The sequence below is a fragment of the Tiliqua scincoides genome, chromosome 3, assembly GCF_035046505.1.
Source record: "Tiliqua scincoides isolate rTilSci1 chromosome 3, rTilSci1.hap2, whole genome shotgun sequence".
Lineage (NCBI taxonomy): Eukaryota > Metazoa > Chordata > Lepidosauria > Squamata > Scincidae > Tiliqua > Tiliqua scincoides.
In genome coordinates, this window is record NC_089823.1 from 206,945,537 (window position 1) to 206,969,452 (window position 23,916).

Genomic DNA, 23,916 nt, shown 5'->3' on the forward strand with positions numbered 1-23,916 from the left:
GCCCACAGCCATTGCAGTCAGGCTGAGCTCTGAACCCACAGTATGTTAGAACATAAGAAAAACCCTGCTGGATCAGGCCCAGGGTCCATTTACTCCAGTTTCAGGGGAGCACACCAGACCATAAGATACTTGCCTCTCACTGCCACTCCCCTGCATCTGTCATTCTATTTACCCACACCCTCTCCCCCAATGAAGACATCAGACTGCACTCGGGTTAACTTGGGCCACTTTATTAAACACAAGCGACCAGTTTTTTTACAGTGAACAGCAGGTTCAGTAGTGGCAGCAGAAGAAGGCTCTGAAGCACCATAAGGATGTGGGGACACTATGGGGGCCCAAAACAGGCTTTGCCTCAAGGCTCCCAGATACCTGAGTTGCCCAATTCAGATGGTATGTCTGAAGTGGAACAAAAGTTGAATGTTATTTCAAGCAACAACCACCAAATCCTTGCAAATTGAAAGCTAGATATCAAGGAGAAGTATTCTTGCTCTGTCTTCTCTCTGACATCTAGCTTTCTATGTGCAGGGTGTTCTTTGGAGGAACATCACTTATGCAGTCTAAGTGGGGCAGCCTGGAGACTATCACCCCAGCAAAAACTAGGCCGAAGTAAGCGAGTGTTTCAGCTTCAGACACTGTGTGCACTGAATTATTCATCCCCAGGGCAATGGAATCCCTCCTTCCTTCACACTGCAGCATTATTTAGTGGTTTCCCTTCAGTGTCAGATAATGGACAACTCTAGAATTTAAGTCTGGGTAAGCCAAGGATGTTTTATCCTGCTCATCCCTGCATCCCTTCTCCCTTTTCCTCTTTTGTCTTCCTTGTATCTTTCCGTATTCTAAGACCCTAGGGGTGGGACTGTATCCCTTCCCTCTTTGTAAAGCACCAGGCATAGTGAAGGCACTACATAGATACAGTACCACTACTACTACTGAGGGCACAATCTTAACCAGGTCTACTCAGAAGTAAGTCTTATTTTGTTCAATGGGGCTTACTCTCAGGAAAGTATGGTTAGGATTGCAGCCTGAGACTAACAACAATAATAACCTATGTGAAAAATGAAAATATCTAACTAATACAACCATCGAGTATATCCACAGCCCACAAACACACCCTTTGCATACCTTATTCTCCAGTCCCTTCTTTCTTGCAATCCTTTCCTTTCCGTCCCCTTTGAGCTTTTCTTCCTTTATTTTTTTCCTTTCTTTCCTCTCCTGATTACTCTTTCTCTTTTCCTTTCTGAATGGACTCACTTTGTTCAATATAGTTCATAGCTTGTGATTATTAGCATAACCATTTAGGGAGGATGTCGTCAGGGCTGGCTCAACCATGAGACTAACTGAAACCTCAGGCAGCAGATTGGATCTCTGTCCACCTATTTGCCTCATCTTGGGTTGGCCTTGCGTGCAGTGAGATGGCTTTTTACTCTGCTGGGTTTCGAACCATATCCTCTGGCCAACTCTCTGGTTCTACATACCAGATGCATGTTGGCACAAATCACAAAATGGGCTTATCTGCAAGGTGTGAATGCCAAAGATGCAAATCCCTCTTAACCCACTTTTGCCTGGCCCACAGGTATATGCGTTTGGTTCCTGTTGCATATATGCAATGTTGGGCAGAAATGGCTTAGACAAAAAAAAAAGTGATTGTTTGAAGTGTGTTGATATAGCATAACTGTAGTACTGTGGGTTACAAGTTCCCACAATAATTGCTTTCCTATCATTGAAAGTAGCATTTGTTGGAAATCTGCTCCTTCTCCTATTAGCTGAGGTCTTCTGTTCTAGACAGGGTGCCTCCCCCCACAAGGTTACGTACGGAATGCATTCTGCATGAATGGAGCGCAGGAGGCCTACCCATGATTGTGCATTTGTTTGAACCAGGGCAGATGATCTGGATGGAGTCGGTTCAGTGCATGCTCTACCTGTGCTCCCCTCTTCTGCGCACGCTGCATGAGCTGGAAGAGAGGCAAATGCACATTGCAGACATAGCACCTCATGATGTCACCAGGGACTTGATCCTTCTCAACCAACAACGGCTGGCAGAGATGGAGCTGTCCAATCAGCTGGAGAGGAAGAAAGAGGAACTGCGGATACTGTCAAAGCATCTGGAAGAAGAGAAGAAAAAGACCGAAGCCCTCCTCTACGCCATGCTTCCCAAGCATGTGGCCAACCAGCTCAAAGAGGGGAAACGAGTGGAGGCTGGTGAATGCGTACAATATGGGCAAAACGTTTGAAAACCTCTAGGGCTGATATGCAGTCGCTCAGTCTATTTAGAAGCAGCTTCAGGCTTCCTATGAAAGATGAGGTTGCAGTTAGCACAAGAAGAGTCAGGGTATCTTCCTCCCTTTGCCTCATCTAATGCTACCAGTGACACACATTTCAGCTATTGTGTTCAGTCCCCAATCAGTCAAAGTTCAGCTCTTGTACTTCCCATTGCTTTCAATGGGAAAGCACCTCCGTTGTTCAGAGGCAGTGTACTGATGACCATGTACCAACACAGCTTTGCTGTAGCAGGCCAAAGGCCCAGCTAGTCCAGCGTCCTGCTTTCTGTAGTTCAGTAAATTCCTTGTGGGAAGCCTGAAAGCAGGAAAGAAAGGCCTTCTTCTCTCTTACCGTTGCTCCCCTGCAACTGGTGTTCATAGGGCTACTGAACCATGAGGTAGCGTTCAGCCACCATCACTAATTTCCCCCATCGCCTTTTGCAGCCATCTAAGGGCCCAATCCTATCCAGCGTTCCAGCACCGCAATGCAACCCCATGGTAAGGGAACAAATGTTCCTATACCTCTGAGACTGTGTCCCCACCACAGGATGCAGAGCATGCCCCATTGGCACAGTTGCACTGGCAATGGAAAATTGGATGGGATTGGGTCCTTAGGCTACAATCCTATCCACACTTACCTGGGAGTAAGCCCTTTGACTATAATGGGACTTACTTCTGAGTAGACATGAATAGGCTTGGGCTGTTAGTGAGTGGTCATCACCACTTCTTGTGGGAATGAATTCTATGGGCTAGTTATGTGCCATTCTAAATCTCCTTCTAATCCAGTGATTTTCAACCTTTTCATCTTGCGGCACACTGGCAAGGCATTAAAATGGTCAAGGCACACCATCGGCTTTTTGACAATTGACAAAGCACATTGTGCTGTCAATGGAGGTTCACATCTCCCAATGGTCCTATTGATAAATGACTCCCAAATTCCTGCAGCACACCTGGGGAACATTTGTGGCACTCCAGTGTGCCATGGCACAGCGGTTGAAAATGGCTGTAATCTAAACAGTTCTGTTGGGTGGTTTCTGATTTACATGTTGTGAGAGAGGATGTTCTTTCCACTCTCTCCAACCCAGGCATAATTTTATAAACCTTAGGGCACAATCCTAACCAGGTCGACTCAGATGTAAGTCCAGATGTTCAGTGGGGCTTACTCTCAGGAAAGTGTGGTTAGGATTGCAGCCTCAATCACGTCTCCCTTTAGCCCCTTTCTTTTTTTTTCTACACTAAGAAGTCTTTGAAGCCTTTCCACATATGGAAGGTGCCTGATCAGTTTGGTTGCCCCCCTTTGTATTTTTTTCTGAGGTATAACATCATTTTTGAGACATGGAGTACTGAAATGCCTATCAGTTTGGTTAAGACACCCACTCTTTTAAACCATTAATTATGCCTTCTCTTATCTGGTTGGTTGCTTTGATAGCATGCAGTTGTATCATTTATCTATTATGCATGTCCTTGAGCCATGTTCTTATTGGCAAGACAATTTACAGCAGTGATGCAGCAGCACTAACGTGGCATCTGCTGTATCCTGCAGGGGAAGTTTGGCAAATTGCGGTCTCATTGGTGTAAGGGGACATTTGTTCCATTGCTCTGGGGTAAGCTTCAGCTTAAGTAAGCCCAGGGTAAGTCAGACCTGTGCCAATGACATTACTGCAATGATATTGATATATTGTTGATATCAATTGATATCATTGCAATGATATATTGCAATGATATAATAATATACATTCCACTGGCATAACACACCCATAGGATTGGGCTGTGTAAGGCATATAAATAATGCAAAGTAGCTCTTGCAAATCTAAATTTGTAAAAAATAGATGCTAAAACGATAAAGCCAATAGAATTCTTGATCGGATTTATCCTTCAGAGCTGTGTCAAGTTTCTAATATTGTCCTTTTTGCTTGCAGGAGAGTTTAAAGAGTGCACTATCTTATTCAGTGACGTGGTGACTTTCACAAATATCTGTGCCCAGTGTGAACCTATTCAGATCGTCCTCCTGTTAAATGCAATGTACCTGCGCTTTGACAGGCTAACCACAGTGCATGATGTCTACAAGGTAAATGCTTGCTCACTGAGAAATGCAGCTGTTAATTTCTTGAAGGTGACATGAGTCATGAGGTGGATTGGTGTTAAGAATTGGTTCTTCTCAGCCCTAACTTTCCTTGGAATGAAAGACCATCTGTGCTTCTCTGCTCTGTTTTTGGCTCTGATCCTCAGCAGTTCTTTTGTAAAAGGCTGCCGATAGGCTGGAAAACAGATCCTGTATAGAACTCCATAACTTTGTTTGAAAGTTTGTGCTGGGTCTTTTGTGTCTTTCACAGTGGTGAAAGTGGTGGTGTCTTTCAAGACACCACCAGTTGCCATCTCTATGCAACCCAGTAGCATAGCTACGAGGGGCAGTGCAAAACACAGATTGCTGCGGAGCCAAGATGGCTCTGATGGCGAGTGGGAGGGGCTGTTTACATGGTGTGTTGTGGCTCCTGCAATACTTACCGCGCTGCCACCCTGTAACTCTGCTTTTGGTCCCATCCACCACCGATACAAGCCACAATAATCTCCTTCCTGGTTGCTTGAGCGAGAAGCAGATCATTTCTCTCCTCACCATTTTCCTCATATTCTGTCATCAAACCATAGAGCTGGACTTTTGGTTTTATTTATAGGGAGCGTGCGAACACTCACACTTTCCCTATCAATAAAACCAGATGTCCTCCAATTTTGACAATGATGCAACAAAGCCCACAAGGTTTAACAATGCTTTAAATATTATTTGGAGTTGGCCTTCTTAAAGTGACTAGGGGAGCCCTTAATGATATCATATCTGAAAGTTTAAACTCAGATAGAGACATTGAAATGATGAGCTACGTCATCTGCTTCTTCTTGAAGGTGGAGACCATAGGAGATGCCTACATGGTAGTAGGAGGTGTTCCTGTGCCTGTGTCAACTCATGCTGAACGGGTTGCCAACTTTGCCCTGGGAATGATCATAGCTGCAAAAGACATAAAGAATCCAGTTTCTGAAAATCCTATTCAGGTGAGTGGGTAATGGGCATACACATGCATTTTCTATTTGGGAAAGAAGAAAGTTTGACCCAAGGTGCAGAGTCATGAACAGTTTCAGATTTGATGTGTGATTTATAAGCAGTTCTGTGTAGGCTTCCTCTAGCGTCTTCAGAAGTTGACACCTCGTAGATATAAGAATAGTTGGGTTGGTCCATCTTGTTGAAATGGTTAAAGGCCAGTGGTCCAGGCCATTCACTCCTTTCATGCACAGCGGCTCTAATGGATGCCCAGAGTTTCCATAGCTGCAAGGATGCCCTGTTCATTTCAGTGGATGCAGAAGTGTTGCACATCCAAAACTGAGACACACGTGGATCTGCCTCTTCCATTTTGGAAAACAGAGCAACTCTGAACATGCAGGAGCTCCATGTGTGTGTCAACATGTATACACTGAACACAAACATTTGGATCTGGGGGCAAATTCTGCAGGACTGAACTCTCTGTTTTGATACTTGAGAACTTGTGTTAAGGCAGCATCTGCAGAAGTAAATATCACTGCAGGATTTATTCTGAGTAGCTTCAGCCCATTAATTGCTTGTTGATTGTAGCAGTGAGTTTTAATTGGATTTTATCAAGGCTGTCCACTTTAAAGGAAGTCTAGTGCTCATGAGGTTATTTACAGCAATCTTCTAATTCAGATTATGCATTTGAGTCTGGAGACAATCTTATTTAAGAGCTCAAATGATTTGAGAAAGGCAGTATTTCCTATTAGGTGCACACACATTTCTTTTCTTAAACTCTGGTCTAACAGGTTTTTAAGCAATGACGTGCTGCAAGACCTTGTTTAGCAGAGGTGTAATGGAATGAGTCTAACTGAACATCAGCAAAGCGCACTCCTTCAAAGTGCCTCCAACTGTCTAAGAAAGCTGACATTGGAAATGATGTGATTTTCTGTGTGAGTCACCCAGGAATGTTAAAAGTCAATTGTCTGATCACAAAAGAGAATTTTTCACAGACTGGAGAGTGCAGAGGAGTCAGACAAGTCAATTTCTTCAGCCTTCAGTAATGCAAAAGGAGGAGTCCTGAAGCCTATGAAATTTTATATGCTGTGTACTTGACAGCTCCATTTCATTTCAAGAAACCTTACAAAGGATAACTTTGTGATGGATTTTGTCCTGCGTCAGCTGTAGTAATTTTGATGTTTGGTCTGGATCTCTCAGCTTGTTTCAAGCCATTTTCAGATCTCGGAATTTATTATTTATTTATTTAAAAGATTTCTACCCCACCTTTCCTCTGCTCTTTACAAAACAAGTAGAGTTATAGCTTTGCACCTGGATGTTCAGGTGTCAGCTGTGACCTGGGATGCTTTTGCCCAGTTTATGTTTGCATGCCAGTGGTGTCCTTTCCTGGGTCAAGTGGATCTAATCATAGCTGTGTCCATGAATTGATCATATCTTGGATGGACTACTGCTACGTTTCTTTATGGAACTGCCCTTGAAGACTGTTTGGAATCATCTGCTCATGCAGTATGATCCTGCATGATTGCTGACTGGCATGAGGTGTGGAGAACACATCACACTTATGCCATCCTGTCTACATTGACAATAGATACGTTATGATCTGTAAAGCTCTAAATGGGGTCAGAATATCTGATGGGCTACCTCACCAAACATGAAACTGTCCATCCTTTGAAATAATCAGAGAGGGATCTTTTGCATTTCCCTCCCACCAACAATGGAAGTACATCTGGCGGCAACACACAAAGAGGTTTTCCTGGTGATGGAATCCAGACTATGGACTTCTCGCCATCAGGAAGTTGGCATCACTGCAATTTCAGTGCCAGCTGAAAACCTTTTTGTTTCAATTAGCCATCCTTAATTTCTGGTCCTGTTTGATGTTTCTGCTTGCCACTATTCTGATATCATTTTTGTTTTAAATTTTATTTTAGTACGGTATTAGTTTTTAACCTATGTTGCTAGTTGCCTTGACATTTTCTTAATGGGAGGGGGGAAAAGCAGGATATAAACCTTTTGAATAAACAAAACAAGTAATCGACAACAACCAAAATGATTACTGGGCTGTGGCACCTTCCCTATGAGGATATAGCGTTTGGGCCTCTTCTGTCTAGAAAAGAGGCACCTGAGGCGGGACATGATTGAGACATACAAAATCATGCAGGGGCTGAACAGAGTGGATAGAGAGATGCTCTTTTCCCTCTCACATAACTCCAGAACCAGGGGACATCCATGAAAGTTGAGTGTTGGGAGAGTTAGGAGAGACAGAAGAAAATATTTCTTTACCCACCCTGTAATTAGTTTGTGGAACTCTTTGCCACAGGAAGTAGTGATGGCATCTTGCCTGGATGCCTTTAAGAGGGGATTGGACAAATTTCTGGGGGAAAAGTTCATTACGGGTTACAAGTCGTAAGTAGGTATGTGCAAGCTCTTGGTTTTAGAGGCAAACTGCCTCTGATTGCCAGATGCAGGGGAGGGCACTGGGATGCAGGTTGTGTCTGTTGTCTTGTGTGCTCCCTGGGGCATTTGGTGGGCCACTGTGAGATACAGGAAGCTGGACTAGATGGGCTTTTGGCCTGATCCAGTGGGGCTCTTCTTACATTCTTATTAACTGGGAGAAGAGTCTGCCTATGTCACTTAGCATTCTGGATTAAGCTAAAGTTTCATGGGGTGTTGCCCCACCCACTGCATGGGGGGGTGATGTCCTGGCATCCCGCACCAGGTGACGCAAACCCTAGTGATGCCACTGAAGCCCAGTGTAACACTGGACTGCTGTGGGGGAGTTAGGATATGGCATGCACTGCTGTAGCCGATCCCACCCCCTCTTGGGCCCAATCTTCCCCGTTCCGCCCTCCACGTCCCAAAACACCCCCTCCCTGCCTCCACCACCACCCTCTCCATGCCTCCAAGCTGCCCAGTGCAATCTTACCTCCCCATGGGTTAAGCTGAAAACTTTCACTGGGGAATTTACAGTGGACCATATTCTCTGAAGAACTCCATTAGGAACTCTGGATTATGGTTTGTTAACATTTGTGTTTAGAAATTATGGAAAAATTGCTGTTGAAATGAAACATGTACCTGAGAAGTTTTCTTTTCATCTTTGGTCCTTGTCCAGATTAGAGTTGGGATCCACACAGGGCCAGTCCTTGCTGGTGTAGTTGGAGAAAAAATGCCGCGTTACTGCTTATTTGGAGACACAGTGAATATAGCATCACGGATGGAGAGCCACGGGGTACCAAGCAAAATCCACCTGAGTGCCAGTGTTCATCAGTGAGTACAGTTCCCAAGCATAGGGCAGTGTTGGGTACATTTCACTGAGGCGTTGGAATCCAGAAGGCCTAGGATGGCCTGTAAAACTACAACACAGGTTGTAGGGATTCCTAGGGATTCTAATTGGCATTGTATCGCAGCTTCACATCCTGGTTTATTTGGAAACTTTGGCTAGAATAATCCAGAATACTTAGTTCGGACTCCTTGATAGGACCTGATTTCTTCTGATAGGCACCAGGATGAGGTCTCTTGTTATCTGGTGTGCTCCCTGGGGCATTTGGTGGGCCGCTGTGAGATACAGGAAGCTGGACTAGATGGGCCTATGGCCTGATCCAGTGGGACTGTTCTTATGTTCTTATGTTCTAAGAAGCAAAATAACATGTTTCCTTGTGTACCAAAGGAGTAGGGAGCAAGGATGGTCAAGGCTAGGAGATGTGCAAAACTAGGATTCAACTTAGGCTGTACTAGACATCTGAATTAGGCCAAAGTTAGGCCTCTTATCTCTAGAAAGACTACCAGGGATAGGAAGCAATGGCATATGTGTGCAGTTAATACAACTATGATCATACTCCGCTGGTGCTGGCAACAAATGTGGTTGTTGAACTCCCTACCATCTAGCTCTCTCCTTATTGTCTTTTCACCACCTTCTTAATTCTTTGTTTAGGCAGGAATTTAACTTGCTTTTCAGATGTTGTGGTCGCTAGCATAGCTAAGGAAGGCTGGGGGGGTACAGTCTCCCGGGTTCCAGGCCTCCTTGGCATGTGAGGGGTGCCACTTCTCTGGTGGGGAGGGTTTCACTATACCTCCCAGATGCAACCAGAAGAGCCCCCGAGTGCCCCCGAGTACCAGATGCCTTAGCTACGCTACTGGCTATGGTTGGATATTATTTTATCTGCTCTCCATGTGCTTTGATAGTGGCTTTTTTCAGAAACTGCTATGATAGTTTTTAAACCAGTAGTTAAAAGTGCTTGTTTCAAATGCAAAGGCAGGCTAGAAATCCTTCTGTCAATCAGTTAAATGTAGGTGCCAGTATGGAGTAACTGCACTTTGAGGTCACAGGCTGTAAGTACAGAGGCCTTCCTACACCTCTCTGTTTTCATTGTTTGCAGCCATGAGTTGCAGATGACATTATTATGAGCCACTGCTAGGTAAATTATCAGTACTGCACATCCTTCAGTGAAACTGTGATCATGTTAAATCTAAGCAATGTCATAAATGTATCTAGCATTATTACAAAATAATCTAGTTTTGTACAGTATATGAAGCAAACTTGTGATAAAGCATGTTGACTTGGTTATTTCTTGGTTTGGGATTTTTTTGATCAAACATTTTATTCTCCACGATTAAGATCTGCTGTTCATGTTTCAGATGCCTAAAGAACAAGAGTTTTGAGATGATGGAAAGAGGAGAAATTGATGTGAAGGGAAAAGGGAAAATGCACACTTATTTCCTGATCCGAAATACGATTGCAACTGAGAACGAGATCATGGGAAGGCAAGCTAAGGAACCTGTTCCCAGCCATGATGTTGTTCAATTGTCTCAGGAGTGCAAGGCTGACACATTCCAAAACTCATGTTCACAAGGTAGAAGAAGGAGAGGAATCAAATATTCTTCTTGATATAAAAAAATAAATTACATAATAAGTTACATATTGTCCTCTTCTTTTTCAAGAAGCTCGGCCAAATTCAGATGAGGAAACACTTCCAATTGTAGCAATGAAGTATGCAGATAGTCCTATAGAAGCTTGCACCAGCATCGAGGAAACAAATCAAACAAGAACAAAGGATTTAGCAGGTATTAAGATAATGGATGCTCTCTGGAATTGGGGCTACCATTGTCTGAGGATACTATTGTCTTCAGTCTCCCCTTGGAAGAGGAACACCGTGGTCATGCTTGGCATAGTGTTATGGATGGCACTAAATGAAGGACTTGGCATTGGAAGATAAATAATATGATGGAAAGTTTAATTTTATTGCATTTATATGTGCAACTCTGTGCTTATATTTGTGCTGTTGGCTCTTAAATCACTGCAGAAGGAAGACATAGTGAGTTGTGAATAAGAACTAACCTCCTCCCTCCCAAATACCTCATCTTCTGAGATGGTTCAAGCCCATCTACCAACCATTGCTTGCTTCAGAGCCCAATCCTATCCTTCCCCCCACTAGTGCAGTTGCACCAAAAATGAGTGCACTGAATCTGGGAGGGGGGGGGGAATCAGGAAACTTCAGAAGGGAAAGGGGATTTAAATACCCCCTGCATAAATCTCCCGACCTGCAATGGGTCTCCTCAGAGCTGTGCTAGCAATTTTGGTAGTGCTAATCTGAGGAAAGGAGGTGGGGAGGCAGCAGAAATGGAAGGTTAGGTTCTGGTGTGTGCCATTGCTGCTGGATCCATCCCCTCCCACAGCCTCCCCACCCATCATGACCCCATTCCTGCCAGGTTTAACCCTCCCTACCTCGTTCTGTCCCCACTGCCTTTCCACCTCTCTCTAGCTTATCTGCTCTGGTGGGCAACTGGAGAGCTGATGAGGCAGGCACACCATTCAGTTTACAAGTGCTTTTCAGCAGTCTCTGGCAGTGGAATGTCTGTTCTGCTGCTGGCCAGAGCCCGTAGGATTGGGCTATGAGTTGTGCATTCATGCTTGTCAGGGGTGCCTTCACAAATTGCATGATCTCTGTGTTTGAAAAAGCATATACTTCATAAAAGCTGAATGGAAGCCTAAGCAGTTTTTACCTTTTTTTTTGCCATGGACACATTGATAGATATAGATAGATAGATGTTTACTGGAAAGGAGGAAAACTCCTCATTCAAGTATTATATAAGGCTCTGGAAGTCTCCATGTGCCGGAAACAGGAGATAGACTTCAGTAGTTTTCAAAGAATGACCTGTGTTTTTAGTAGAAGTCGTATATTGCTATTGCAGTTATTTAACATTTAAAAAAAATTTGTTTGTGTGTTATATCATTATGTAACATATAAATTCACAAAGCCAAATGCATTTTAAAGTGAGTAAGCCGCTCCCCCCAATGAAATATTAAAACAGTGGAATTGATTATAGTAAAACAAATGGTATATAAAAGCAGCAAGGCTATTCAACTCGCTAGTGCAAAACTAAAAATAAATTATTAAAAGCTCTTGCAGAATAAGAACATTTTTCAAGCACTTTTAAAAGCAGAGAGCTTGGGGATTTGGTGAACTCTCAGTGGGGGAAGGAGTTCCGTATTTGTGATCCTTTCACAAAGACCTGCCTCTGGAACTGGAATCAGAGTTAGAGGCTGGCCAGAGATCAGGGTGCATAATGCCAATCTGAGAGCTTACCTTCTCCTGTACCCCTTCCCCCTTGTGGGCACTCAGAGTAGTTGTGAACCGCTCTGAGTGGCCAACTGCTTTTTTCACTTTTACCCCACTTGTCGAGGGAAATAAAGTTTTAAAAAAAACAGATGGCCACTCAGAGTGGCATGCAACCTCTCTGAGTGCTCATGGGGTCGTGTATCCCCGGCCCTGCCTTGGCTGTGCCACTGAGATAGGCTGATATGGGCAGATCACCTACTTGTGATAAAAGTGTATTCTCCATTGTATATGGGTGTGGAAGATGAAGGGGAACTGTCTTTTGGGAACAGAAGCTCGAAGCTGAGCGCAGACTTTCAAATGTGCTCATTTTCTGGAGTTATAATATAAACCTTTGTTTTAATTCTGGCTCGCTTATGTGAATGGCTGTTAACACAAGGTCCATGATCTTCAAGAGCTCTCACAGAAAGCACATGTCTTTTCAGGAAAACTGCACGATTCAGCGACCTATGGAGGTCTCCATGGCGACCAGCAACCAAGCAAAGCACCTCATCGTCTTATGCATGGAAGAAACAAGCCAGAAGCCGCGGAACCACACATCAGGAATGTTCGATCCAATTTCTGCCATCTACTTTAAGCTCCTGAATGTTAACGTTGAAGAATATGCGTATGTGATGTGCTGTTGCATTTTTGCTCATTTTGAAGTTCTGATTTTGCATACTGTACTACAACAATGTCTGTTTATGTACGTGGTCACAAACTGACATTTTGTCACATTGTTGGTTGCAATAATGAAACAAACTCTTAACGTTCTCTGACCACCATATTGAATTGTCCTGTGTGTGTGGGAATGTGACACATATAGTTGTGTGAGGCAGAAGGTATTGTATCACTCTTCGTTATCTTATCCTGAGGTGAGTATACATTTCAAACAAACAAAAATTCATGAGTGGAGACAAGTACAGTAGCGATGTATGTGATCTACTAAGGATGCTTCTACCAGTGTGATATCATGACAATGCAGCATCAGTCACCTCCAGATTGTGATGTGACACAAACCACACCACCAAATAATTCTTGCATTGTTGGGGTCAGGGAGGAGAAGAATCCCTTTAATCACATGCCTGGATCTTTCTGTCCAATAAAAGAGTCAGTTTTGTATCACTGTCTATGAACTGGGAGGTTCTGTTTAGCTACCAGATAGCCCTATCCCCCATGAATTGATCTGATGGCTCAAAATCCACTACCACCACCCAGCCTCCTTCCTGAGAGATGAAAGATACATGTGTCTGGCTTGGATCCAAAGAACTTCTTAGGTACACCCAAGTGTCCTGTGTCCACCCAGCTTGCCCAGTAAAATCTTGGACTTCTGGCTTTTGAGTGGCAGGTCCCCATGCCATATCACAAACTGCTTTTCTAACTTTCCTCAGCTTCAAAAGAGATTTGCCATCTGGCATGTGGGGATGTTCAAGAAATGCAAACTCACATCCCCCTTGGACACATAGAACTAGCCACACTGTTCTTTGGATGCAGCCTCTTATATTGTTTACCTCTTGGGGAGTAAGGCAGCTCAAGAGAGGTAGTTTTGGGCAGAAGGGGAAAAGATAAACAGCCTCTCCCCCACTGGTCCTTTACTTAGCCTGAAGCCATTTGCAGCTGCTTTATGGGATAAAATAAAGCAGTGTGTCCATGTGTGCGCGCGCGCAAGAATGTGTGTAAATCAAATGAGCACACACACACACACACACACACACACACACACACACACAAAATACCGTTCTTCTGCTTTGAAAGCAAATTGAATGAATGGATTGTATCCATGTCCATTGGACATTGCTGTTTCCCCCAATGTCAGAAATGATCAGTGAAGGGCAACAGGGATGTTGACAGGGGTGTCACACTCTGTGGCAGATCGGGGAGAAGGGATGGGGGTGTTAAACCAGATGCAGTATACGCAGGTATGGTCTTCTTATCTGTATGAGTGAATTCACCCTAATGGTGTTTGGTATAGTTTCTACTTGAATAATAAATGTTTTACTTGAGATATCAAATTAGCAGTCATTTTTATGGTATGAAAAGAAGAAAAGAACCAGAAACTACCAAAGTAATGTCTTGTTGTTTATGATTCTATATAAATAATAGTAAGTTTCCGCTAGGGTGCTGTACCATGCTCAGGTCTAGTGAAATATTTCAAATATTTTCAACTTTAGTATGTGACATCAACAGCCTTACCCATTGCCTACTTGCTCTTCTAATGCCAGGGAGGAGACCCAATATGTGGAAGGGGAATTGGAGCATGCTAGCTAGTTTCCTAGGAGTGGCATTAGAGCTCAACCAAGGCAGGCACTAGCTAAGGGCCCACACTGATCAAATGACCTACCTGGCCAGTGGCCTACGCTCAGTACCTGTGGCAGTGGTAGCATCTGGTGCACCATCAGGGAATGGGTTGGGTGCATGGTGGGGAGGGGGGCTCAGTGAATGGTTCTGCTCAAGGTCCCCAGCAACCTGGTAGGCATGTTGTATCCTCCAGTCCAACCACCTACTGGCCATGCTCCAGGCCACCCAATGTTTAAGTGCTTGTCTACAAAGCCAACATTCCAAATCACAGGGAGGAAGTCTCCCTGCATCCATCTCTTGCCTTTTCAGTCAAGGCTGAATGCAGGAACACCTAAGGGGCAAGGGCAGGGGTACCTCAAGGACAGGAGAGAGGCACATGCTCCTGTCTGTCCATCTCCCAATGCTTTGGCTCTCTGCACTGCTGAGATCATCTTCTCTGTATTTCTTTTACATACTTTAAAGCTCCATAAACAGACACCTTCTCACGTTCTTTATAAGAGCCTATATTTCTGGCAACTTGCACAATAATGAGAAGAAACTATCCACTAGCCCAAACCTGCTTATAAAGACCACAGTGAAAACTGCTCTATTAAAAGCTTTTTAATGCAGACCTCCTTGAGATAAACGAAAGAGTATACAATATACACAATGGGCATGTATTTGTTATCAATGAGTTTCAACACTCACTGCACAGGCCTTTGACAGTCTCTGTCACAGGTTTTATTTCTCTGCTAAACAATTGGCCAGAGACCTGAAATGCTCTCTCCGGTGATTCTCCGAGGGCATTCTGCCAAAGCACTTTGCAGAAACGTAATCTGACTCAGGGGCTATCGCTTAAGGCTCGCTTATCTCAGGAGTCAAAGATGACCCTTTAAAAATTCACCAGCTCACATGTCCTTTTCAATAATTGTGCTCAACTGTTTTGTGTTCTGATTTTGTGGGTGTGTGAAAGAGCCTTGATTTTCCGAATAAGGTGACATATCCACTGGCAACAGGAAACTGACAGCCTTTACTTTACCCCTAGAAAAGAAATATGTACAAAATGTTTGAGTTGATAGTTACTTTTTTGATGAAAGGAGCAAATTTTTATTTTCTCAATCACACATGTACCTGGACAATGTGACTGATCATGGCAAACATATCCTAGACTAAACATTCTGTATATAATTCAGTGAAAGCTCCTGGCTAGTTTAATTTGGGGGGGGGGGGGCAAAATAGTTTGGAAAATGGATTTATTAACACAGACTATATTTGTCAATGAAAGTACAGTGGAGTTACATCTTACATGGGGGTTAGGTTCTAAACTTAGCACATAAGGCAAAAGTCATGTATAGTGAAATATAACACTTGAAAATCCCTTTTAAATAGCTTGTGTTTAGGGAGCATGTTGTATTAATACTGTATCTTTAAAAACTAGACTCACACTGTGAAAGGAACCAGGGAACCGATACTACCAGTGGGAACAAGAGGTTCATGTCTTCTATCTCACACACACTCCGGGGTATACATTCATTAAGTATACCCCTGCTAATTGGGTAAGAGGCACTTTTTCAAGTGGGTGCTCCTTTATTTAGCAGGGGGAGAGTAACTGGCCCACCTCACCCTAGCACTGTATGTTCTAGTGGCTGTCTGCTGGTATTCCTTGGCATCTTTTTAGATTGTGAGCCCTTTTGGGACAGGAAGCCATTTAGTTATTTGATTTTCTCTGTAAACCGCTTTGTGAACTTTTAGTTGAAAAGCGGTATATAAATACTGTTAATAATAATAATAATAATAATAATAATAATAATAATAATAATAATAATAAGTGGAATGGCAGATGGAATCACCTGCACTATTTAAACTGTTCGCTGAGCACATATAGTTGTATTCACATTAAGTTGAATGCACCTGTGATGCAGCTCCATTGTATGTAAACCATTCTCTACTTCTGCATGGAAAAAACTGCACTGCCTAGTGTCCCAGGGCTGTCCGTCAACATCTGCTTTCTAAAAATGAGTACTCCAAGGGAAAGCCACAGAAAAATTATTACATTCCACACTGAATTCAAGACTATGCTCTACGGCAGGGGTGACCAAAGTTTTTGGCAGGGGGGCCACATTATCGCTCTGACATTGTATCCGGGGCCAGGGAAAAAAAGAATTAGTTTACATTTAAAATTTGAATACATTTACGTAAGTATACATAAATGAATATATTAAAGATGAACTTATATGAATGAATGAAGATCTTGCAATAGCTTATGGCCTATAAAAGGCCTTGCACAAAGCAAGGCTGGCCTTTCCTTTGCTGCTACTGCTGCTGCTGCATCACAGACGTGAAACAGCAAGAGGTGGAGGGAGCCCTCATCCCACAGCTCACACAAGAGGTCAAACAATCGCCCTCACACTGAGAGAAGTTGGGTCGGGCCAGTGCGGGCTCCAACAAATCTCTGGAGGGCCAGAGGCTCATTGGAGACTGGGGGCTTCCTGAGGGCTGCATTGAAAGGCCTCAAGGGCCACATTTGGCCGGAGGGCCGGGGTTTGGGCACCCTGCTCTAAGGAAAAATTGCCATAGAAGCCACAGCTTTTCCATTGTTAGCAACAGACACCAAATGTTTTCTATGCACATACTGGTGTGTGCTGTTTCACAGTTGACAGTGGGGATCCCATCACATGCAGGGTAGTTTGGGATCCTGATGAAGCCGTCCTGTTTGCCAGGCTGGCAAGAATTGGCCAAAATTTCTCTTGGTCTTTCTATTAAGCATCTGGAAACTAACTACAGCTAAGATATTCCAAGCTCTTCTGAACAGATGTGTGAGGACCATGGGCAAACCAAGGCCAGTACACACCATGACAGTTGGTTATCCCTGGTTGGCCACCATATTGAACCTAGGGAAAGGATATCACAACTGAAACACACAAAGCACTTCATGTGACCTTACCCACTTGATTGCCATGATTGCAAAACTCTGCATTGAAAACCATACATCCCACACACCCTTCAATACTGCAGCGGATGTATTTGCTTTAGTGTCCCTCAAAAGATGGGTGTGATCATGAGAACTAACATGTTTCAAACAAAACTGCCAATCCATTTGCTGGACTGGAGCAGCCAGTTCCAATTAGGTGACACAACCAACCACTATCATGATAAAACGACTGGCGGTGAAATCCTATGCATATCTACTCAGAGGTAAGCCCCACTCTTGAATGTATCCTACTCCCAAGAAAGCATGTATAGGATTGCAGCCTGAATCTATCAGGGGACTAGACTTATAGTGCAATCCTATGCATGTTCACTCAGAAGTAAGCATTGAGTTTAATGGGACTTACTCCCAGGTATGTGTGTATAAGATTGCAGTTTAAGGGACTTCAAAAGTCTGAAATAGGATTTTTGAAGTGTGATTCAAGGCCGGCCCTTCCATTACGCCAACTGAAGCAGTCGCTTTAGGCAGCAGTTTGGTGGAGGGATGCCGATTGTCTCCAATGTTTCTCCCTCTCTTTCTGCTCTCTGGATTGGAAAAGGAAGGGGAGGGGCATAGCAGAAGCAGGAATGTGGAGAGGAGGAGAGAGCTGAACAAGAATATTGGAGAGTGGAGGGAGCAGAGGCTGGCATGTCATCAGGTAAGGAGGGCAGCATTTGGCGTGCCACTTCAGGTGTCAGGGCTTGGGCCAGGTCTGTATTCAGCGTTCTATCAGCATTCACTTGGTTCCTACCTGCATTTGTAAACGTGGTCTTGGAAGGATCTCCTTTTATTTGAGGTATTGCTGGAGAGGCAATCGGATGAGATTTTCGTAAACCCCTTTTCTTCTTTGTTGGCTGGCTGTGTATCTGTGGGAAAGGTTGGTTGTTTGATGATCCCCTTAACTTCAAGGACTCCCTTGAATGGATTCCGCTTCTCAGTCTTATGGTGTTTTTTGCCAGAAAGGGAAGGCACAGAGGAAGAGATGGAATAACGTCTGACAGTCATAATGTTACCTGTACAAAACAAAAACAAAACTGTGTACACTCAACAAAAGAAACTAACCTCTCTGTTACAGTAAGCTACAGAATCAACTCAGTAAGTCTGCAATGGAGACATCTCTCTAGGCCTTTTCACACAATGTGTAAGCATGGAGTGTTTCCATGCTCACAGAACCGGAGAGTCACCTGGCAGGCCCTGCCCCTGCTGTGCTCCTAGCTGCACCCACAGCAGCATCTGTGGAAAGAATCCATCACTGCAGGCAAGTGTGTCCACAGGAGTTGGTCCTGTCCTCTGTACTCACCTGCTGTACCTTTGAGGACGGTCAGATCATGAGCAAGGCCTTCTCTAACAGCCATGTCAGGGGGCTGACATCAATGCAATACAGTACCAGATATGGAAAGCAAGGATGGTTGCACAATCTGTACCCAGCCATGTGAGATCAAGAAGCATTAGATGTCCTAAAATTTGAAAGTTGGTGTAACTTTAAACATCAGTAAGACCAAAAGTCAAGGAGGGAATAGAAGAGAGAATGCTAGAAAGCTGTCTGATGCAGTGATTCCCATGATTCCTGCATGACATTCTCCTGGAGCATTTGAGAGTGGTGGTCACTAAAAATCAGGTGCTGGTATGGCAGGTCAAGATGGGTGAGGATCCATGCTCATCAGACAGTTCCCCTGACTCAGTTGACCCCTGAACCATCCGTTGACCCCTGAACCTGACACAGTGCAGCACCCAATGTTCCATCCAGGGTCAGGCAGGGGGTACCGCAGGAATCCCCATACAGGACTCCTCAATCTTTCTTTGTTTTGGGCCTACAAACTGTCTGAGGTCAAGATGTTTACCTTTGAGTTAGATTTTCGAAAAGAGGACAGTGGATGCCAAACCACAACCAGAATTGGATTGTTGTTGACATGTGGGCCTTCTTGAAATATCTCCTGGGTGGTGGGAAGTATTAAATATTTAGCCCAGTCCACTAAACATGTATTTATTACATTTTTATCCTGCTGTTTCTCAAAGAGCTCTAGGTGGTATTCATGCTATTCTTTCATTACCCCCATTTTATTCTTATAACTTCTTTTTAGGCAGGTTAGACTGCAAGATGGTGACTGGATCAAGGCCATCTGGCAAGCTTAATAGACAAGGGGAGATTTGAACTTGGTTGGGTCTTTCTGCTTCTAGTCTGTTTACTAGCTTGCCTGTCAACAGGAAGTTATGGCATTCGTTCGTGGCCTAAAAAGAAAGCAAACAACCAAATTTGGCAGTCTAGTCACTTGGAGGAAATTGTTATTGCTGAGGTGACTGTATGGGTGTTTCCTCATAAGACTGGCTTAACCTCCATATTTTATGACTGAAATCCCAAATGCACTTATTCAAAATTAGCAGCCCAATTCAATGCTTCCCAGCACCCAGGCTGCAGTGGCACCAACATGGCTACCCACTGTATCCCATGGGGCTGGGAAGCAGTGCCAGGGCTACTCGGGCTACGGGAGCTTATGCTCCCTTACCCTCTGTAATCCCCAGACGGCCCTCATGGGTCTCCTTGGATCTGCGCGCCCAATATTAAGCAGGTGCAGATTCAAGGAGACCCATGTCAGATCTCCCAGGCCAGGAGGGTGGTTAGGATATGGTGGCAGAGCCTGCCACCATCTCTGCCCCCTCCTGCCCTTCTCCCTCCCTTGCCATGCCTTCCCCCCAACCTCCCCCATCCTGGAATGCCTCCCCCCACCTCAATTTATGACTCCGTCACCTGGCACTCACTTGGAGCTCCGGGTGGCAGTCCCCAGTCTGTCAACAGTCGCCTGGTGTTGGCTCAGCGCAGGCTCACACAGAGCCAGCTCCGGCACAGGACCAGCACAATCTGTTGCAAGCATGCCTTATGCTGGCACGGGCCACATTGGATTGGGCCCTTAGTTATCTGAGTAAAGATTGCACAGTAAAGATTATGATAGGCCCTAAACTGTACTATCCTCCATATTTGTGAAATAGCCACTGAGAACATTTACCTTAGTCTGTCCCAGGTTCAAAGGACCAAGTCCCTCAGAGGTGGTACTGATCCTTGGCTATCAACATGAGGTAGATCCATTTTTCAAACACTAGTAGGAGTTATATGAAAACTGTAGAGAGCAGGTCCATACCTATGATACATGGGTGAGTCAATCTCCTTCAATGTAGTCCATGTTTTCTTGTTGTAGTGATTACATAGGTAAAACTTCTTCAGTTTTGCCAGAGTGAGCCTCCTGAAGCCAATACAATTATGCCAACCTCCAAAGTGTAAGAGGGAGTCAGACTTTGCTAATGCCAAGGAAGCTCAGTCATATGGCAAGTCCTTCCCAGCCATTTTCAGCCCTGGAGCTGGGAATCTGAGAAACCTTCAAGAACAAAATGCTTTCCTTCCTATGAACAACAGCATTCCTTGGAGTGATGAGAACCTTCATTGCTATTGTCAGCATAATAAACAGATGAATGATTGGGACATACTTGGGCTAAGGCCCTAGATTAGAAGTGAACTTCTTTATAATCAAGTCTTTCACTTAGAAAAATGCCACTACTCTATGCCACTATTCTTTCTCTGGAGACTGCACCTGGGCCCTTCTGCATGACAGCAGAAAGCATGTGTTCTCCCCTCACCTGATCCCAGAACTGGGGTTAAGGCCTACCCTGGAGAACCTTAAATATAGATTGTCACACACCACCATCTTTTTTGACATCATTGAGAGATACCAGGCATACCACCTTTGCCCATGTAACCCTCTTTCTTTGGTAGGATTTGTTGTTATGTTATTACTGAAATACTTTGTATAAAAAGCAACTCAAAACCCATTTTTAAAGTCCCTACAGAGTATTGTTCTGCATTTCTTTTTCTATAGGTGTGCATTAGAGAGGTCTGCACTAGAAATGACAAAAAAAAAAAAATAAACAAGTCCCTGCTCCTCAGATCTCTCAACCCTGAAACCAAATTTATCACAAGTGTTGTTAAAGCAAAAGTAATCACCCTTTAGGCCAGGAGGGTCCACCTCCCCCCCACAATTATGTGCCTCCTATGCCAAGGTGTTGTCTCCTAATTCTTTATTATTTCTAAAGAACCTTCCAGTGTGCTGCAAAGTGCTATCAAATCCTTAGCTCAGGAATTCTGACCACAGCCATGTGCATCAGGACACCGTAGCTCTTGATTGATATATCAGGGACTTGGATATCGCCAGATGCCCAGTTCTCAGAGCCTAGCTAGCAAGTGGATGCTCTCACTCCATTCCCAATCTTACATAAGCTTCTCTGCAAAAAGGACCATGTTAACCCCACAGTCACCACTTCCTCTGCCAGGTATCATGGCTACTCGGTACCTTTTTGCTCTTGTAGCGTCAGAGCGGAGCCAGCAGAGGCATTCCTGCGTAAAGCCACCGGGGTGCCAGCAGCCTCTTCCCCGGAGTCAGTGCGGCTCCAGGCTTCATCCTTCCTGCTTTCTTCTCCTGCACCCTCTTCTTGCTTGGCTCCCTTCTGCCCACTGAATTTCAGTTCCCCACGAAGGACTCGGTTTTCTCTCTCTAGCTTGATGATCTCCGAGCGCATCTCGTGGATGACCTGCATGAGCTTTTGGTTCCCTTCCATTGCCCACCTCCTTCCCAGACCGCCAGCTCTGGCACCACTTCCTTTAAAGAGAAACCATGGATCCAAGGTGAGGGGCTCATGTGGCACATCAACACTTCTGAACAACGGCAGCCCCTCCCTGTGCTCAGCATTGTGCTGTCTTTCACCACCAGAAGAGCTTGGATACACTGTCAAGGCTTTAAGAGCCTGTCCATGATTTATTCATTCTGGGTTTCATTTTTCTGGACCGAGCTTTCCTTTGGCATCTCTTCTGTGCAAAGACACTGGCCTTGACCACAGTGCATATGCTGTATCACGATGGAAGGAAGAGTAGCCATCATTTGCCTCCAGCCTTCGGCTCAGGTCTCTCATGCTGGAGAGTGGCAGTCTATCTCACATGATTCACAGCTGCTGGGTGCTTCAGACTCAACAATACTCTGAGATGACACCACATTTTTCAGTGTACATTTCTCTACCACCATTGTTTACTTCCCTCCCCAGCTTTCAGGAACTACAGCTTAATCAAGGGAAAATGTGTCTAGTCCTAGTACCAAATGGTTTCAAGTAAACAGCAGGTCACCTGGACTTATTTCTGGGTGGTAGCTCAGGCTATGCAGTATTTCCACCCAGCTCTCTCTCTCTCTCAGTTTTGTTTGTGACATTTGCCTAAACAAAGTGTGTGCGGCAATATTCTGGGAAGGTAAGGAGAGACAGACCCAGCATGAATCTTGCATTAGAAATGAAAGACAATCTCTTGGGCTGCTCCTGTTACCTGGTCCCTATGAGTATTTCTGTACAATACACTCTTGGAGCACATAGAAACATCCATTTTCTTTCCCTGTCTTGGCATTAATATTAACACTTGAAACTGAAGTCTCTGATCAGCATAGAAATTATTTAAAAACTAGTGTCCTTTGAAGTGATTTTTCACTATTTTGTTATTTCAAAAGTGCTTTGGTAGATTTAGGCTCATTAAGCAGCAAGTGACGGTAAGAACTGTGAGTGTACATGCAAACACATGTGCAAATAACAAAGATTACAAATGGGCCATTCCCTAGACCAGGGGTGTCAAACATAAGGCCCGGGGGCCGGATGCGGCCCCCAGAAGCTTTTTATCCGGCCCGCAGGCTCTCACCTGCTGAGGTGTTACAGCTGAAATGGCAGCCACATGTAAATTGGGCTTTCCCAAATCTTGAAATATAATCAAGATTTGTGTACTTTCCCTTCTGTCATTTGAGGTTAATGAGTTTCTATATGAGAACAGGGTCTGATTTCTGGCCATTAGCTGCTTAATGATGTCACTTTCTGCTTAATGACATCACTTCAGTTGGAGTCCTGAATGCTAACTTCGGCCCTCTGTACGAACGAGTTTGACACCCCTGTCCTAGTCAGTGATTATCGGCTGTAGCTCTAGCCATATTCAAATCTTATATGAATGCACACAGGCAAATAAGTGGGATTGCATGTCCATTATACAAACTGAAAGTCTCTCCATGCATATGGTTGTGCATACATAGGGTTCCCTCTACAGGCTGGGGAACTCTGATTTTTCTGGGGTCCCTCTTTTGACCCATGCATTCATATAATGTCTGAAGTGGTTTTACCCATTCAGTGCACACTCAATTACCAAAACAAGTTTCTCAACTTAAGGCCCAATCCTATCCAATTTTCCAGCCCCGGTGCAACTACAATGAAGCCCCATGGTAAGGGAACAAATGTTCCATACCTTAAGGAGGCCTCTGTGACTGCTGCCCCATGACAAGATGCAGTGCATGCCCCATGAGCACAGTTGCACCGGCACTGGAAAATTGGATAGGACTGGGCCCTTAGTCTTATGAATTTAGAGCACTCTTCATAATGTGTGCAATGGCCCTAAGTTAGTCATTCAAATTCCAAAACTGGAGATCTTCATAAGAACATAAGGAGAGTCCTGCTAGATCAGGCCAAAGGCCCATCTAGTCCAGCTTCCTGTATCTCACAGTGGCCCACCAAATGCCCCAGGGAGCACACAAGACAACAGACACAGTCTGTGTCCCGGTGCCTCCCCTGCATCTGGCAATCAGAGGCAACCTGCCTCTAAAACCAAGAGCTTGTACATATCTGCTATGACTTGTAACCCATAATGAACTTTTCCTCCAGAAGTCTACCACCTAGGCCATAACAAATCAGATGCAAGCTGGGGTTACCTTCTTCTAGTGCAAATAAATTCAAGAC

General features: G+C 44.4%; 2 protein-coding genes across 2 annotated transcripts in view; one reads left to right on the forward strand and one right to left on the reverse strand.

The window, feature by feature from the left end:
- LOC136645278 (guanylate cyclase soluble subunit beta-2-like) overlaps positions 1 to 12,474 on the forward strand; it is a 28,068-nt gene extending 15,594 nt beyond the window's left edge. The window contains exons 10-16 of the mRNA XM_066621515.1: positions 1,879 to 2,199; positions 4,178 to 4,326; positions 5,154 to 5,300; positions 8,396 to 8,550; positions 9,919 to 10,133; positions 10,222 to 10,344; positions 12,323 to 12,474. Coding sequence (XP_066477612.1) covers positions 1,879 to 2,199; positions 4,178 to 4,326; positions 5,154 to 5,300; positions 8,396 to 8,550; positions 9,919 to 10,133; positions 10,222 to 10,344; positions 12,323 to 12,474 — 1,262 coding nt within the window. The remainder of the gene's footprint in view (positions 1 to 1,878; positions 2,200 to 4,177; positions 4,327 to 5,153; positions 5,301 to 8,395; positions 8,551 to 9,918; positions 10,134 to 10,221; positions 10,345 to 12,322) is intronic.
- Positions 12,475 to 15,061: 2,587 nt separating this feature from the next.
- On the reverse strand, positions 15,062 to 21,723 carry CCDC195 (coiled-coil domain containing 195). Its single transcript, XM_066619172.1, has 3 exons — positions 21,459 to 21,723; positions 17,873 to 18,134; positions 15,062 to 15,194 (listed from the first exon to the last, which is right to left on the reverse strand). The coding sequence occupies exons 1-3, from the start codon at positions 21,721 to 21,723 to the stop codon at positions 15,062 to 15,064; spliced, it is 660 nt and encodes a 219-aa protein (XP_066475269.1).
- Between the last annotated feature and the right edge of the window lie 2,193 nt (positions 21,724 to 23,916).

Bases quoted from the DNA above. Each gene is read 5' to 3' on its own strand.
- CCDC195 (XM_066619172.1), bottom strand. From the start codon at position 21,723: ATGGAAGGGAACCAAAAGCTCATGCAGGTCATCCACGAGATGCGCTCG. The intron at 18,135-21,458 runs GTACCGAGTAGC...TGTTTTGTACAG, and splicing joins GACGCTACAAGAGCAAAAAG to GTAACATTATGACTGTCAGA. The intron at 15,195-17,872 runs GTAGGAACCAAG...TTTCTTTTCTAG, and splicing joins GACCACGTTTACAAATGCAG to GGGTAAAGTAAAGGCTGTCA.